The 17,532-nt window shown below is 35.9% G+C and overlaps 1 protein-coding gene and 1 long non-coding RNA gene across 4 annotated transcripts; both read right to left on the bottom strand.

Moving 5' to 3' along the window:
• Positions 1–5,015: 5,015 nt before the first annotated feature.
• On the bottom strand, positions 5,016–5,432 carry LOC139198146 (uncharacterized). The gene has a single exon (XM_070826409.1). The coding sequence runs from the start codon at positions 5,430–5,432 to the stop codon at positions 5,016–5,018; it is 417 nt and encodes a 138-aa protein (XP_070682510.1).
• Positions 5,433–7,060: 1,628 nt separating this feature from the next.
• Positions 7,061–13,689, bottom strand: LOC139197936 (uncharacterized). 3 transcript variants are annotated; one of them, XR_011583340.1, is made up of 6 exons: positions 13,615–13,689; positions 9,504–9,581; positions 9,245–9,407; positions 8,994–9,115; positions 8,545–8,611; positions 7,061–7,725 (listed from the first exon to the last, which is right to left on the bottom strand). It is a non-coding gene; the product is annotated as an uncharacterized lncRNA (long non-coding RNA). The 3 variants fall into 3 exon arrangements; XR_011583341.1 differs by lacking the exon at positions 13,615–13,689 and having other exon boundaries at positions 7,061–7,221; positions 7,662–7,725; positions 9,504–13,555; XR_011583339.1 differs by lacking the exon at positions 13,615–13,689 and having other exon boundaries at positions 9,504–13,555.
• Positions 13,690–17,532: the final 3,843 nt, after the last annotated feature.

The raw sequence follows: 17,532 nt of genomic DNA, 5'->3' as shown, positions 1-17,532 counted from the left end.
TTTTTAATCAAGAAAACCAGATCCAATTCAACTACACCTAGGGGCGGATCTATTAAGGGACCTGAGTGGTCTCGGAACCACCCAGAAGCCCGGACTAGTGGCTGTGAGACCTCTGCGGACCATCCAAATAAGGGTATATGGTGGAGGAGAAAACAGCGACGACAGTTGCTATGTTACGACCTTCTGCAAACCAGGAGGAGAAGAAGATGACCAACCATTTAGTAAAACGGTATGTTTTTGCTATTGGTTTGAAAACACTCTGCTAAGCCACGTGGGAGGCTTTTTAGCCTCACCATTTGTATTAAAAAACAAAAAATCATGTGGGTTGCTTTACTATACAGTCCACTTTACCTATTTTAATTATAATTCCCTATTTAACTATCCACTTTATCAATTCTAATATGTTTTCTCCTCCACCACTTAATCCTCTCATTTCTAAATTTAAGTGTTATATTTTAGTTTAAATTAATACTATAAAATGTTTATTTTTTATCAAAATACTATAAAATGTTATTTCCATACTAGATTTTTGTTTTTGTTAATTTGTTATGATTTTTTAATATTATTTGATGATATGTTTGTTAGTTCTTTTATATGTTTTTAGCTTTATCAATTAATATAGTTTTTTATTTTGATTAATTGGTGGGTGTAGATTTTTCGCCATGAATATTCATTTTACAAAAAAATAGCAGAACAATGGGTAAATGATGGCTTAGTTGTTCAATTGAGAAAGACTTCTTTTTTGTGTGTGTTGACAATGAAACTATCATGAAATGTTTTCAGATCGCGTCGTAGAAATATTTAGTTTTTATACTAATCTTGTTTGTACAAAATTATGAATGAAAAATTGTAATTCATTGTTTAATTATTCAATGTTGCTTTCGTTTAATTTTATGAAACTTTTAAATTGGGACCACCCACTATTAAAATTCTGAATCCGCCATTGACTACACCACCAGAAGACAAGCTTCTGCTACTGCTATTCATTTTGACGAACTTAAAAATAACACTTACATTTATGTTAACTAATATAAATAGTTTCGCAAGTGGTCTTGAAACCAACCGTTAAGTAACGGATTATTAACGAATCCAACCATTATGAATTCAGATCGTTAAAATCCTACCTATTATTTATTTTAGTTGGTTGGTTAATTTGTGTAAAGGGAATTTTATTTAAACTTATGTAACATATTTCTACACCCAACTTACTCTTTGCACCCATTTGATTTTTAACTAAACTATCAATATCTCTTTAAACCCTATTTTACTATCTAATATACCTTCATAAACCCAATTCAATATGTGGATTTATTTTTACACCCATTTGATTTTTAACTCTATTTTTTGCTGGAACGAATTACAGAAGGATGATTGAACTGCTTCACATTGCAGACTACTACAAGGGGGTGGAAAAGATTACATAAAGGAAAGGCCTCGATATTTCATTCTGTTGGAGCAATGGTTCAATGAAGACGAGGAAAAGAAGAAGGCAGAGAGAGAAGAAAGAAGGTAGCAAAACCAAGTCGAACTCAAAAGCAAAGAATGTGGCTTCAGTCTCAATGATGATTCTTGTTTTTTGGTGCACGTTGAGGAAGCGCTTATCTTGTGCAACGAACAAGCGAGTAATCTAGATGCCAAGCAAAAGCTGATTGAATTTGAGCGTTACGTGCTGAAAGCACTCCAAATTTTTGCAGTAACACCTGATATTTTCCTGGACTAGAGCAGCTTCATGCAATGATGGAGCAAGTACAAAGAAAATGTGGGAAGTAATTCCTCACCCCTCGCTGAGGTCATGAAGCCTAACACTTATTTCAAGTATTCGAAGTTTCATCAGTAAATCGAAAAGAGTGTATTGCTTTAGACTGTCCTATCATCAATGTTGGTGTTCTAGTTCAAGGCTTGCTAAACTTGTTAGCGAATGCATAGTTGGGCCTGTCAAGGATGCAAATGTTGTATTAGCGAGATGGATGGAAAGAAGCACACAGTTGAGGACATCAGTGCAAACTAGTGCATTCATAAATTGAGTTATACCTTAATTGGAGAATTTAAAACTTCAAAATCACTATACATCAATAAAGAAACTTATTTTTACCTATGAAAGTTATTAGGGTTTTAGCTAGAATGAAAGTAGGATAAACAAAGAGTGGTTGTAAGGTTTAATTATAGTCTTTGGGTTTATTGATAAATTTAAGTTTTATTATTAATTTCATTTTGTACTGAATAGTAATTATGCAATAGGGTAAAATAGATAATTAACATTTAAAATTTTAAGTTAAATGTAAAAAGATGTTACTTAGATTTAAATAAAATTTCTCATTTCTTTTTTTTTTTTGATAAAAGGAAAACTTCATAGAAAAGAAAGGCACAAGACCAAACAACAGAGAAATGACTCATCAACACTAGAGAAATAGAGACAAAGATAAATAGGATCGAGAAAGACGCCTCTACACCTGGTACCAGCGTCGCCCTATGGTGTGTAATCAAATTTGGTGCAATTGCCACCTCTAATCGCCGCTATCTTATCAAACAAATGGAGAATATTGGTGAAGCACGGCAGCGTGATGCCGCCTTTGTTGACCCTTAAGACTTTTTCACATGTAGCCAGCAAAAAACCGTGGATAATTGCTAAACCATGAACTACTACCCGACTCCACGCGCGACTTAAATAGTTGTCACACTATCCTCTATCCTTTATGATGATATTTTTACAAGTATTTTTGTCATGGGACACGTGAGTTCCACCTTCTAGAATATTGATTGGCTTAAATAATAATAGTTAGAGGGGTAAAGTTACTGAGAACAAAATTTTAAATTAAATTTGTGAATTAAATTATGTGTCATTAATAGAAAATAAGTACATTAATTAATATTTAAGTGACAATTTAGTAATTAACAATAACATGGTCTAGTTTATATAATTTAGTTCAAAAATTTAATCTCTATAACAATGTCCATAAAAATTATCATATATAATGATTGGATAAGTAATGATTTCGTCACAACGAATCTCCATTATCTTGAGTGGAAGATTAAGAGAACTTAAGTGTTAAGTCATCAATCCCGTGACCCACTCGTGTGGAAAAATGGTTCAATATGTCTAGTGGGGAGGTCCAAAGAAGTGTTTACCCAGATGTTGACCCAAATTCTAGAGTGTGCTTGGAGTCCATGGGATTGGAAACTCTCTCTTTTTGTCCTCAACATTACAAACATCCCTACGAAATTGGGAAGGAGTTGTTTGCTAATTTTAATCCGTTTTACCTGTCATAATTTTCCATACGAACTGTTTGCTAATTATGCAGTCCCATTATCTAAGTTATGAGAAATGATTACATCTGAAACTTGGATCGCTTGAAAAATATAAGGTACAATAAATGTTGGCATTGCCACATTGGTTGAAGTAGATGTTTTTATCTTTAAGAACTCGAGTTGAATCTCACTTTTTAAAATTAATTTAAAGTATATTATCACTATTAACTTGTGGATTGGAGTACTAAGGAGTAAGGTAATCTCCAACCGAATGGTCCAAAGGACCAGAGGGTCGAAAATAACCTGAAAACTGTCTCCAATCGAGGGCTAGGCCAGAGGGCCCCACAGAATCTGAAAGGGCCAAAGGGCTGGAGGGCTGCCAGCCAGCCAGCCAGCCCGGAGTTGGCCAGAAAAAACATTAATCCTGTCAGTTATAACCAACAGGAATACTTAAGCTAAAATTCAAATGCAACGGTTAGCTGACGTCAGCTAGCCGTTGCATTTGAATATATTTTTTTTTTACAGTTTATTATTATTTTTTATTTACAAAAAATTTCCTATAACTTCTAGTTTTCATATTTTTTTTTAAATTCTATTTTTTTTTCCTATAACTTTTATTTTACAAAATTTGTTTCATATTTTTTTAAAATTTCATTTTTTTCCTATAACTTCTATTTCACAAAATTTGTTTCATTTTATTTTAAATTCTATTTTTTTCCTATAACTTCTATTTCACAAAATTTGTTTCATATTTTTTTTAAATTATATATTTTTCCTATAACTTCCTAAGCCATTATACAACATTAAATTAAATTAAGTAACATGAAACAACATTAAACAATATGAAATAACATTAAATAACATTAACCAACATACAAAGTATACAACATAAAAAAAACATTTAACAACATGAAACTTAAACAACATTTTAAAAACATTTAACAACATAAAACTTAAACGCCTACTCTATGCTTCTTTTGGCCCAAAGATGTGCAACAAGATCTTGTTGTAAGTACTTGTTTGTGGGACGAGAACGTATCATTCTATAGCGCCTCATGTACTCATTTATAGAGATACTACCAGTTCTTGGATTGAAAGGAAAATTAGGCCCATCATATATTTTTGCACGAGCCCTTCTTGATCTATTTGGATCTTCTTGGTCGTCATCGGACTCTTCATCAATATACTCATCTCGCTCATCCTCCACTATTATATTGTGTAATATGATGCAAGACATCATGATGGAGTCCAAATTTTCTCGACTCCACCCTCTTACCAGTTCGCTGATAATCTTCCACCGTGCTTGTAGAATACCAAAAACTCTCTTAACATCTTTCCGATATGCCTCTTGGTGTAAGGTAAACAACTTTTCTGCGTCATTCCTAGCGTTTAGAATTGCTTGGACAAGTGTCACCCGCTTTGGGTAGATGTCATCTACCAAGTAATACCCCATATTGTATTGACGGTTGTTGATGTTGTAGTCAAGTTGAGGTGTTTTACCTTCTGTCAAGTTATTGAAGATGGGTGAATGCCCAAGAACTGTAATGTCATTTTGAGATCCAGGAACTCAAAATAAAGTATGCCAGATCCATGTGTCATTTGAGGCAACTGCCTCTAACACACACAGTTGACTTTCTCGACCTTTCGCTAAAGCCTCATTGCCATCCGGTGGGACAGTTCTTCCAATCCCAATGCATGCAGTCTATTGACCCTATCATGCCCAGAAACCCACGATCTTCAACTTTGCGAAGAAGCCGATTCAGATCTTCTTAATTTAGCTCGTGGATGTACTCGTCTTTGTAAACCTGAACAATTGTGTCACATAATTGTTCAAGAGTATGAAGGCATATAGACTCAGACATATAATAGGTTTCATCCATCAAATTAGCTGGGGAGTCATAGGCCATCATTTGGAGTGCAACAATAACCTTCTGATGAGGTGAGAAACCAGGACGGCCTGCTCTGTCCTGCTTATGTCGAAAGTATGGATTGATCTGATAGACATCGTGAAGTAAACGCTCGAAGACATAACGCCTCATCCGAAAGCGACGTTTGAAATCCTCTTCTATGTACACCGAGTTGGGGTTGAAGTAGTTGTTCATCATATTGGCATGCACTATCATATTGGCATGCACTATCACTCTGTTCATGGTTTGTAAGAGCGACCAGCAATAGAGCCACCCCATTGAGGTTGTTGCTCAGTTGGCTGACACACCATAACCGCAGCGCCTTACTTGAACTTCTTCATCAGACTCTTCATCTTCTCGTTTCATTTCCGCCTATTTTGCTTCCAATTTGGAATTGGATGAAGACCCCCAATTGGAATCCGAACTTCTCGTCTCATTTCTGCCCATTTTGCTTCCAATTTGGAATTGGATGAGGACCCCCAATTGGAATCCGAAGAGGATCCAAAGTTGGAATTCATTGCAAACTTAAATAGAAAAAATTGAATTGGAAGAGATTGAATTGAAATAGATTGAATTCAAAGTTGTGTGAATTATAGCCCAATATCTACCATATTTATAGCAAAAAAAAAAAAATCAAATCCAACTGCTAGCTGACGTCAGCATAAGGTCAACTACCAATAGCTAATTGATGTCACTTAGCCGTTGGATTTGAATTTAAGTTGTAGTTTTTAAATAATAAATTATGTTTAGCTCTCGATTGGAGGCCGTTTTTTGTGATAGGACTAAAACAAGCCCTATGGCCCTTTGACCCTCGGTTGGAGACGGAAGCAAATATGGCACTGTTCATTAAAATATTAATATCTTAGAAGGCCATAAAACGAACCATTTGGTCAGCCCTCGTTTGGAGATGGCCTAAGGAGTAGGAAATAGAGCATGTACGTCTAGTCCTATCGGTAATTTGCAAGGTTGTCAAAAACTATAAAAAGGAGATTCCGAAAAAGAATACAACGAGATAAAAATAAAAATAAAAAAATTAAGAAAAATGAGATTTATGAATAATGACGACCTGAACATGCATATTATTATGGAGTGGAGAGTGTCAAAGAAACCCAAATTTTTACAGTTTGTTTATTGTGAAGTTTAATTAATTAATTAATTAATTTTTATTTTTAGGGTACATAATATCAAATGTGACAAGTGTGACGTCCTTGACATGATTGATGACTAATAATATCACAAAAACTCAATTTTTGAGCCTTTGCTCCACAGCCCGAGCACCATGTATGTACTTGAGTCACGTGTTTGACTATCGTTTTTTACAAAAACATAAACCTACAAACGATGGGTCATGGTTTGTAATATATATATATATATATATATATATATATATTGAGTTTAATGTGGGAGTGGAACATGCATCGAATGGCATTCTTCTGCAAGGTTTGGTATCAGATTAACACTGCCATCTAGAAGAGAGAGGACTTCATCAAACTAAACTTCATATTCTTATTTATTATTGTTATTATTATTTGAATTTTTTAACAAATGATCAACACTAAGGGGAAGAATAAGAGCTTAATCTCATAACAAGCTAGCAATAATATGATTCAAATTCGTTTTTAATGAGAATCGAACCTATAACATTCCACTTATAAGTGAATATGAATACCACCAATGGCGTAATCATGATTTTCAAATAATGGGGTCATAATATTAACAAAAAAAACTTCATTAAGCCATTTCGTCGAGCACCTAGCAGTGACACACCCCGATCCTAAAATCAGGGCATGCTGGCCGTCACGTGGGTGTGACGTAACAAAAAGTGCGACGCGGAAGCAAAAAGGTAAAAGAAATACAAAGGAATAAAAACTAACTACTAACAATAATATCCAACTAACATGCTAGAGTGAGTTTAAAAGTGAAACACACATAATTAGAGCATAATTATTAAGTGCAGTCAAGTAGGACCATTACTGAATTACAACACCCGAGGGTGAGTCCTACATTTAAGTAGTCTGTCAGAACACCGTGGGAATCCTCTTGAGTCACCAACACTGCTAACTAGAACCTGGATGGGCGCAAAACAAGATTGAGTGGGTCAATAAAACAAAGCTTTTCGAAAATATCTCGTTTAATAATACATTTAACCCCTCGTTGTAAAACTTGTATACTTTCCCAGAAAAATAGTATATATATAACCATGTATAACAACAAATAACTTAAATCACAAGTCTAACACTTTCCAGGAAAATATGTTGTGCTATGACACACCCCGATCCTAGAATCAAGGTGTGCTGGCCGTCACATGAGAGTGACATAACCAAAAGTGCGATGCGGAAGTAAAAGATAAAAGAATTACGAAGGAATAAAAACCAACTACTAGCAATAATAACCAACTAGCATACTAGAGTGAATTTAAGTGTGAAACACATATATTCAGAGCATAAGTACTAGGTGTAGTCAAGTACGACTATAACTAAAATTACAACACCCGCATGTGAGGCCTACATTTAAGGAGTCTATCAGAACGCCGTGGGAATCCTCTTGGGCCACGAACGCTGCTAACTAGAACCTGGATGGGCGCAAAACAAAATTGAGTGGGTCAGTAAAACAAAGCTTTTCGAAAACATTTCAATTAATAACATTTCTAACCCCTCGCTGTAAAACCTGTATACTTTCCCAGAAAATAACATAATATGCATAAAATCTTCATATATCTCAAATCATAAATCTTTATCAAAAACCAGGAAGTATGCCATGGTATAAGCGCCAATAACAAGATAAGGATGCATCAATATAACATGTGAAATAATGAATCAACCGGAGACCCTGCAGTTGGTCCTGTACGGCTAATTTTATAGCTCAATATCCAACCAACTGGAGTCACCACAGTGACCTGTACGGTGCTACTCTACACATAAATCGGAACTACCTAAAGTAGTATGTACGATAAGAATGGTGTAAGAATATGCTTTAGTGCTTCTCTCATCAACAGCTGTATAATAATCTACGATCACTTATAAGTCGGAACCACCTTTAATTGTCTGTACGACATGTCGGAACCCTCTAATGGTCTGTATGACATGCACCTACTTGGATCCAAGGTGAGCGTATGGTGCGGGGTGAATAATATAAGCACTAACACCAGGGGTGCATGTTATGAGCTTTCAACACAATTCACATCATCAATACACCATATGAACGACATAAAACTCACCTGATACTCACCTATGCGTCCACAACACCATTTCACATATATGCATCAAATACTAATTCATATATTTCATATAATATGCATGCATGGCATTTTAAAACATACTTTCATTTAAATTCAATTTCTGGAAAAAAATCAATAGTATATAAATAAATACAGAAAATACTGCCCACTCACTGGTAAGTCGAAGGGTCGTAACCCCCGTGATGCCTTTGAACGCGCTCATCATCGGGATAGGTCTCACCTATATACGAAACAACTATAAAAACGTTATTTAAAGCATACAACCAACAATACGTAATAACTTCTCATAGGATGCTCAATTTGGGTATATGAATATACCATAGTGACCTACTCGACGTCACGGACGTCGAGGTATTTTTAGAAACAAATTTCAATGCTGCATGCGCAGAGAGGGGCACGGACCCACGCGCCCCCACGCGCGTCATCTTCTTCCTCCAGTCACCGGACTGGTTTCGCTGGCGCCGGAAAACTGGAGATTTTTCAATCTCCTTGTTCTCCGTCAATTCTCAACCATTTTTTACGCATTTTATATCAAAATGAAGCCCTAAGCATGTAGAATCACGCTATACTACTTTAAGGTTCAAAAACATACGAAATCTCACCGAAGAAAATCCAAGAAAACCGACCAACTTCGTACCCTACGATCCCGACGTTCAAAACCTTCAAACTAAGTACTCCGAACTTCCTTGGGACCTCACTAAGCTCCCTGTAAGCTTAGAATTCCCTGAAAATCAACATTTCACGTGTGCATGAATAGTGACATCAAACTAGGGTTCAAATTTCACGTGATTTCAAGGGTTTTCTAAAAATGGTACCATTCAACTCAGGAGGTTGCAAGGATGAAGAAACTCACCTTTTTGACGTCGATCCGTGAAGATTTGAGGGTTTGGTGCCTTGTCCGTACTGTTTCGATAGGAAGAGAGAGAAATTGAGAGGGAAGAGAGAGAGAGAGCACGGGGAGGTGCTTGTCCCGTGTGTGTGTGTGGTCCACCCAAAACAAACCATACTTTAATTCCCTAACCACACAAATTGTAAACCAATTTTTAATCCCCTTAATTTATTTCCAAGAATTTAGGACAGTATGAACTAATCAAATAACATGTTACACGTACCTTAGCAACCGTTAAGGGCAATTCCGTCATTTCACATCCCCGATAAATAAATTTCGGAACGGGCTGTGACATGCTATGCTTCAAAACATAATAAGGATGCATCAATATAACAAGTGAAATAAGGAATCAACTGGAGACTCTGTAGCTGTCATGTACGGCTAATTTTATAGCTCAATATCCAATCCAATCGGAGTCACAAAATGTGACTTGTACGGCACTACTCTGCACACAAATCGAAACTACCTAAAGTAGTCTCTATGACAAGAATGGTGTAATAATACGCTCTAGTGCTTCTTTCATCAACAGCTGTATAATAATCTAAAGTCACTTACAAGTCGGAACCACTTCTAATGGTCTGTACGACATGTCGGAACCACCTCTAGTGATCTGTACGACATGCTCCTACTTGGATCCAAGGTGAGCGTGTGGTGCGGGGTGAATAATATAAGCACTAACATCGGGGGTGCAAGTTATGAGCTCTCAACATAAATCACATCAAACAATAAATCACATGAACAACATAAAACTCACTTGATACTCACCTGTGCGTCCACAACATCATTTAACATATACGCATCAAATACTAGTTCATATATTTCATATAATATATATGCATGGCATTTTAAAACATACTATCGTTTAAATTCAATTTCTGGGAAAATCAGTAGTATATAGGTATATACATAAAATAACTGCCCACTCACTGGTATGTCGAAGAGTCGTAACCCCCGTGACGTCCTTGAATGCGCTTGTCCTCGGGATAGGTCTCACCTCTTAAAACTTCCAAATCCTTCGAAAACTCGTCGGGATAATTTCACCAAAACCGGCCAACTTCGAACTAGGGCTTCCCGACGTCCAAAACTTCCAAATGAACATCCCCGAGCTTCGTGGGAACCTCTTAGAGTTCACTGTGAGCTTGGATTGTCCTTTTTGACATCGATCTGCGAAGTTTTGAAGGGTTTGGTTCCTTGTCCGTACAAGTTCGAAAGAGAGAGAGAAAGAGAGAAAGAGAGAGTACGGGGTGAGTGTGTACGTGTGTCCCGTGTGTGTGTGTGGTCCAACCAATTCAAACCACAAGCCAAAAATTCTTTAAGCCCTTAGTTCACTTTTGGTCAAACTTTAACAATATTACAAAATTAATCCAACTTAAATAAGTCACATATAAGTCACCACTTGACGACCAAGGACAAATTCGTAACTTCACATCCTCAAATATGAAATTCCGGGACGGGCTGTGACAAGTAGGCACCTGCTAATTTTTGTCAACATATGCAGAATGTTTATGCCAACATATGTCGATAACTACTATTATTTATATAGGCTTGTCGAGGGTGAATGCAGGATAATGTGAAGTAATGTTAAAGACTGTAAGGGTGCGTTTGTAGCACCAAACTATCTCAGACTGAACTAGCTTCAGGGACTAAGCTAGACTGGTTTAGAATAGACTAAGCTATACTGATTTAGTGAAGGGTTTGATGTTGTGTCGGACTAAAAAGCAGGACTTATATATTATATTATTAGATTTATATTTACAATATTTATCATTAATTTAATCTATATATACTAATATTTTTTTATTAAATTATCATTTTCCTTTCTAGAATCATCTTCTTCTCTCATTTTTTTTGTCTGCCCACTGCATCCCTCCCCTCTCCTCTTTCTCTGCCATTTCATCTTCCTTTCTAGAATCATCTTCCTCTCTCATTTTTTTTGTCCGCCCATTGCATCCCTCCCCTCTCCTCTTTCTTTGTCATTTCATCTTCCTCTCTCATTTGTTTGTCTGCCCACTGCATCCATCCCCTCTCTTTTTTCTTTGCCATTTTATCTGTGCCTTTGTCTCTTACCCCTTTCCCTTTTTTGAGTTTTCTAGGTTCAATTTTTTTGGGTTTTCTGGGTTCAATTTTTATGGGTTTTCTGGTTGTGGGAAGCAGGGAAGAAGGAGATGTGAGGGGAAAAGTGGAGCAGAGGTAGCAGTGGAAGATGTCAAGAAGGATGGAGCCCGAAGTCATTGTCATAAAAAATTGAGGTCTAGGAGGAACGAGCCCAATCAGAGGGCTCAACCGATGAGCTTGGTTTGAGCGGAGGTGAATCGGACGATGAAGCTCGTGAGTTCTCTGATTGAAGTTCGAATCGAGGTCTTTGTTCATGATCCAGGGTTGGGGACGAGGATAGAGGGAGAGAACATGAGCAGAGAGGAGAGTAGAATACGCGAGCAGAGAGTGATCGAAGGGATTAGCTAGTCCTATGGTTCGCAACGTCTCTTGTTAAGACAGTCTAGCACGGTCCTTAGTCTGGCTTACTCCCACTAAAGCTAGTCCCGTGAAGTAACAAACATGGGACTAGACTAACTATTAGTCTAGTCTAGTCCAATGAGGGCTAGTGAAGGGAAACAAACACACCCTAAAGGCTTTTCAACTAAAGTATTTCATACAAGAAGAGAGAAAAGGAAGACAAATATTATAGAAGAAAATAGAAAAAGTAGGAGGAGGATATTGTAATTTAGTAGGCCTTTTATACAAACAAATATACATGGAGTTTCTGAAGTTGTTGGGGTCAATAACAACCAACGACCCCATGCTGGCTCCGCCATTGAATACCACTAAATTGTAGTACTAAGTGACATTATTTTGTCTTATTAAGTAATAAGATAAATTACATAAAACTACCTTAACTATGAGTCAAATCACAATTTCATACCTAATGTTTTAAACATTAAAATGTCATACCTTCATTAAATTTTCTGTTAATTTGACTGTTAAATGATGACGTGGCAAGAGTAGAGCCCACTCATTCGCCAACTGAAATTAATTTTTTTATTAATATAATTAATTTTTTTATTTAATAATTAAAATTAATTGAAAAAATAACTCTCTCCCCAAACGTCGGTCCTATATTTCCCCTTTCGAGAAATTTTTAGTTGTGACGAGAACACAAGTGGTACACCACGTGTTTTAATAGGAGTGGTGGGAAATTTTATTTTTTAAGTTATTAACTTTTTAGCACACATATCTCATAATTTGTATAGTGACACGTGGTGTACCACCCCATGTACCGGTCAGCCTGAAAAATTCTCTCCTTCGTCCTCACCTTTCTCCCTTTTTCGTACAAACCATCTTCCCCATCCATCTCTTCCACTCCATCCACTCCAATCCCACCGCACTCAACCCAACCATTAGAACCTCGTCCACATCTCCCTCGCAGCTCCCACTGCTATCTCCTTTTATGTCAGCTCTCCGCCGCAGCAAGTCATCATAAACCTCGACACCGGCAGTGAGCTTTCCTGGCTCCGCTGCAAAAAAAAACCCCTCAAGTTCAACTTTGTTTTTTAACCCACTCGCATCCATGTCCTACTGCGCAATCCCCTACTCTTCCCCCGTCTACCGAACTTGGACTTGTGACTTCCCCACGCCCATTTCTCGTGACCTAAAAAAGCTCTGCCAATCCAATCTTGTGTGCCGACTTTTCCTCCATTGAAGGCAACTCTCGCCTTGAACACCAAAGAAGACGCCCACATAATTGGGTTAATGGGCATGAACTGCGGGTGAACGGTGGGTGGTGATTCGCTGGCAAGGTGGGGGATCAAATGAATCTTAGGTCCAAACTTGAACTTGAGTAGATTGGCTACATGTGTAGCACCAGTAGGACGATGTGGCATGGAAACCATATGAAGGTATTAGAAACCCTAGAAATTGCAGGGAACTTGGAAGATAGATGGGAAAGATGGACGGGGAAGAAGGCGGTCGGAGCGGCGGGGGATATGTGGGCGAGGTTCTAATGGTTGGGTTAATTGCAGTGGGAGTGGAGGGGGTGGAGTGGGAGAGATGGACAAGAAAGATGGTTTGGACGGAAAAGGGAGAAAAGGGGAGGGCAATGGGGAAATAGGACCCGCATTCGAGGAGAAAGTTATTTTTGAATTAATTTTAATTATTATATAAAAAATTAATAATTAATTTTTTTTTTAATTCCAGATAACAGTCAAATTGACAGAAAATTTAACAGATGTATGACATTGAAACGAATTTATAAGTTGATGTATGACATTACAATGTTTAAAACATAAAATATAAAATTATGATTCGACTCATAATTTAGATAATTTTGTGTAATTTACCTTGAATAATAATGTTGTTGTTGTGGACTTGTTTATCCCATACCCGCTGGAAAGTTCTTTTCATCGAATCTCATCAAGTCTAGGGTGTATCCTAAATCTAATTATTCGGCTTTATTTATAGCGCATTTGCGGACTCTACAGCCTAATCAACATATACCATTCTTATTTAATAATTTAAATTGTGATTCTATAACAATGACAGAAGAATTAATATATACTTTACAACTTAGAAAAATAAGTGCAAAAGAACCAAAAGCTATAAGCCCAAAAGTGATGATGACTTTCTTTAAGGACCGTATAGAGCTTAGATCCAACACCAATGACAATGAGACAAAATCGGTGCTATGCACAATGGTGACAATATATATTATCTACTGCTGTGTGATTATCCACTTCAATATTTACTATCAGTATTTAATCATTATCAATTGCTAACTTATTATCTTTTAATTGAGAAGGGCATTCACACTTTTTCATTCTAAAATTTCTTCTATTCTCATCCCTTTATTTTTGTTTGTTTTTGATGAATTTGGATTACATATTTTTCGTTCCTTTAGCAACTCAATGTGAGTCTAGAGCTCATTTTACTTTTCTGCACTTAACCTATTATTATATATTTTTTAAGATCCTCATCCACCTTTTACAATTAGACAAACTCGTAAGTTAAAATTCCACTAAAAAGTGAGTGGGGATGGAAAAAGCATCACCCATATTGTTTTGTTTCCTTGGTCCACCTGCAACGTATCCAAACAAAATTGTCATTATTATTTTTCCTTTTATATAAAAAAATTTGATAATAAAATTTAGAAGAAATAATTTGTGTGCCCTTTTTGGTACTCCAGCCCCTTCATCGATTAGAGCTATGAAAGTTATTGGATTGTTAAGAATCAACCGGCGGCTATCCTCATTGACTCAGGAAGTTCCCACAACTTCAATGATTTATCTATGGTTAGTAAATTAAGTGGGCATTTTGGATACTACGCATTTTTTTAATGTCAAGATTGTAGATGGGGACATAGTATCTACATGCACTCTTGGTACCTTTTAAAATTCAAGATTACCAATGAGTCACAAACAGCAAATATCAAAAGATTCTAAAATATTTAAATTGTTGTAGGTCTATTAATTGAGAAATTATAGAGAGAGAGACAGAGAGCACGCTCATAGAGAGAGAGAGACAGAGAGGGATTTGATGAATTATGAGGTTCACTTTATTGTGGTTCTATTTATAGTAGTAGGAAAGATACTATTTAAAAGATATCACAAATCCTAATAGAATTTACATAATTACATTCTTAATCTAATTAGGTTGCGAACACTCCCCCTTGAGAGTGTAGATGCTCAAGCAAAACGTCGCAGCAGGCCTTCAAGGATATAGTAGGTTCAGTTGACTAAGTTGGCGACACAACGAGTAAATATGAGTTTTAAATTAAAAGAATGATGCATTGATAGTAAAACTCATAAAACCTCACTATGGTAAAACCTAGTAAAACCTAGTATGAAAGAAAAATTAGAAAAAATCATAAACTAAAGAGAAACATAAGAAGTATGCATAATGTCGAAACTATACACCTACTGTAAATAAAAAAACTCACGAGATATGACCACATAACAGAGCATGCTTGTAGTTCTATCGGTCATTTGAGAGGTTGTCAAAACAAAAACAAAAAAGGCTTCCAAAAAAGAATGCAAGGATATAAAAATGAAAAAAACAAAAGAAAAACGAGATTCATGAATAAACGCCAATCCGAACATGCATGTTAGTGTGGAGTGGAGAGCGACAAGAACATTTCCCATATACACAAAGCATTTGCGGTGACTGTAAAGATATGTCCAACAAAATATCTTCATGTCACTTCACACTAGCCACTTTTGCTTTCTAAGTTTCCTTTCTATTATTTTTTTCATTGATTGAAATAAATTATTATAACCAGATAGTAAGATTTAACTCATTTTCTTATATTTTAATGTTAATAATATCGAATGGGACAAGTTTGATGTCCTTGCCATGATTGATAACTAATAATTTCACAAAAGCTCAATTTTTATACATTTCTGGACTTGAGTAATGTATTCGACTACTGCCTCTCTAATATCGCTTTATAAAATAAACATAAATGATATTTAAGGGTGCAAATAAGCTCTTAGACACACTATTATTATTTCAAATGTCATCAAAACTTAAACCTACAAACGGTGAATGATGGTTTACAATATAGTATTTTCCTTTTAAAATGTACGAGCAGGACATGCCTGGCATTCTTCTGCATATGGTTTTGTATTAAATTACCAATGCCATTTAGAAGAGAGGAGACTTCATCAAACCAAACTTCATTTGATTATTATTATTATTATTATTATTATCTTTTTATTTTGTATTATTAACTAATAATGCTGTTGTTGTGGACTAATTTATCCCGTTCCCGCTGGAAAGTGTTTTCAGAGGAATCTCATCAACCTAATTAATCAACTTTATTTATAGGGCATTTTCGTAATCTACAACTTAATCAGCATATACCACTCTTATTTATTAATTTAAAGGGTGAAGCGCTGATTTAATCCCTAACTATCACCTTACTGAAAATTAGATTTCTGAATTTTTTTTTTGATAAAATAAGTCTCGAAATTTATTAAAATTGCTAATTTCATCCCTACTAATACTATTATATTCAAAGCTTTTTTTTTATTCAATTTTTTGTCAACACTTGACACACTTTAGAGTGTAATACCATCATTTTCTCGCCTATAAGCCTTTTACATTTCCTATAAGTTACAAATCTAACGTCTAATTTACCCTCGAAAGTTAACTCATACACTATTTCTTTAGAGAAAATTACCAATCTACCACCTAATGTGTATCACATACAAGTAACGTGACTTAAATTGACAGAAAATTGAATATTGTAACTTCGAATCTAATACTATGAATGTAATTGACATATTTTTATAATTCAACGACTGATTTTTCTGAAAAAAAAATAATTTAAGGATCTCATATTTACTTAGGTGATAATTCAGGTTGGCAGTTCACCCTAATTTAAATTGTGATTCGATAAGAACCACACACGAATTACATATAATTTTTACAAACCTGGAAAATGAAGTGCAAAAGAACGAAAAGCTAAAAGCCTCAAAGTGATGACGACCTTCTTAAGTGCCATATATAGTTAGACTCAGATAATTTTCAACCGAAATAGTTAAACATAGTCATGCTATGCTGGTAACAAAGAACAATCGTTACGCATTGACGCTCAAGTTCCTTTAGAAGAAGAACCTCATAATGATGAAAATTTAGAACCCAAGATCACTGCTTGTGCTCGTTTTGGTATTTCAGTCCCTAAATTGATTAAAAATATGAAAGTTTTTGGGATTGTTAAGAATCATCCTCATTGATTCTGGAAGTTCCATAACTTCATTGATCTATCTTTGTGTTGACTGTAAAAACTATTTAGCCTATATGACACGCATGTCGAGTAATTAATAAGCTAATTACATTCTTCTGGTGAATGCGAGTGTCCCAACTCGCGACCGAGCTTGATCGACGAGTAGAATGAATGTGGTATAGTAGTGTCGAACGCGTTTCTAACTTCTGTATGCGAATGATCATAGCCGAGAAAGAAACACGTCTTGGCCTTTGAGTTCTAGAACCTGAAGACAAGGTTGGTATTACTGTGAAGTTCAAATAAGGTTCGACTTTCAATGTGCCGAACACTCAAGTAACCTAGTAACACTCACTTCACCAAGAAGGCTAATGAGATGACCTCTTTCAACGAGAATACCAAAGACTCCTCGTGACAGAGACTTGGATAGGTAATCAACTGAACTTGAAGCAGTACTATTACTCCAAACTGAAGATTCTTCTTTGTCGTCTGATTGTAAGGTCGTCTATGAGATTTCGGGAGCCCTGTGTGAAATTTA

The sequence above is a fragment of the Malus domestica genome, chromosome 08 (genome assembly GCF_042453785.1).
Source record: "Malus domestica chromosome 08, GDT2T_hap1".
Taxonomy (NCBI): Eukaryota; Viridiplantae; Streptophyta; class Magnoliopsida; order Rosales; family Rosaceae; genus Malus; species Malus domestica.
The sequence above is the reverse complement of the archived record's forward strand: the minus strand, read 5'-3'. Positions and strand labels throughout refer to the sequence as shown.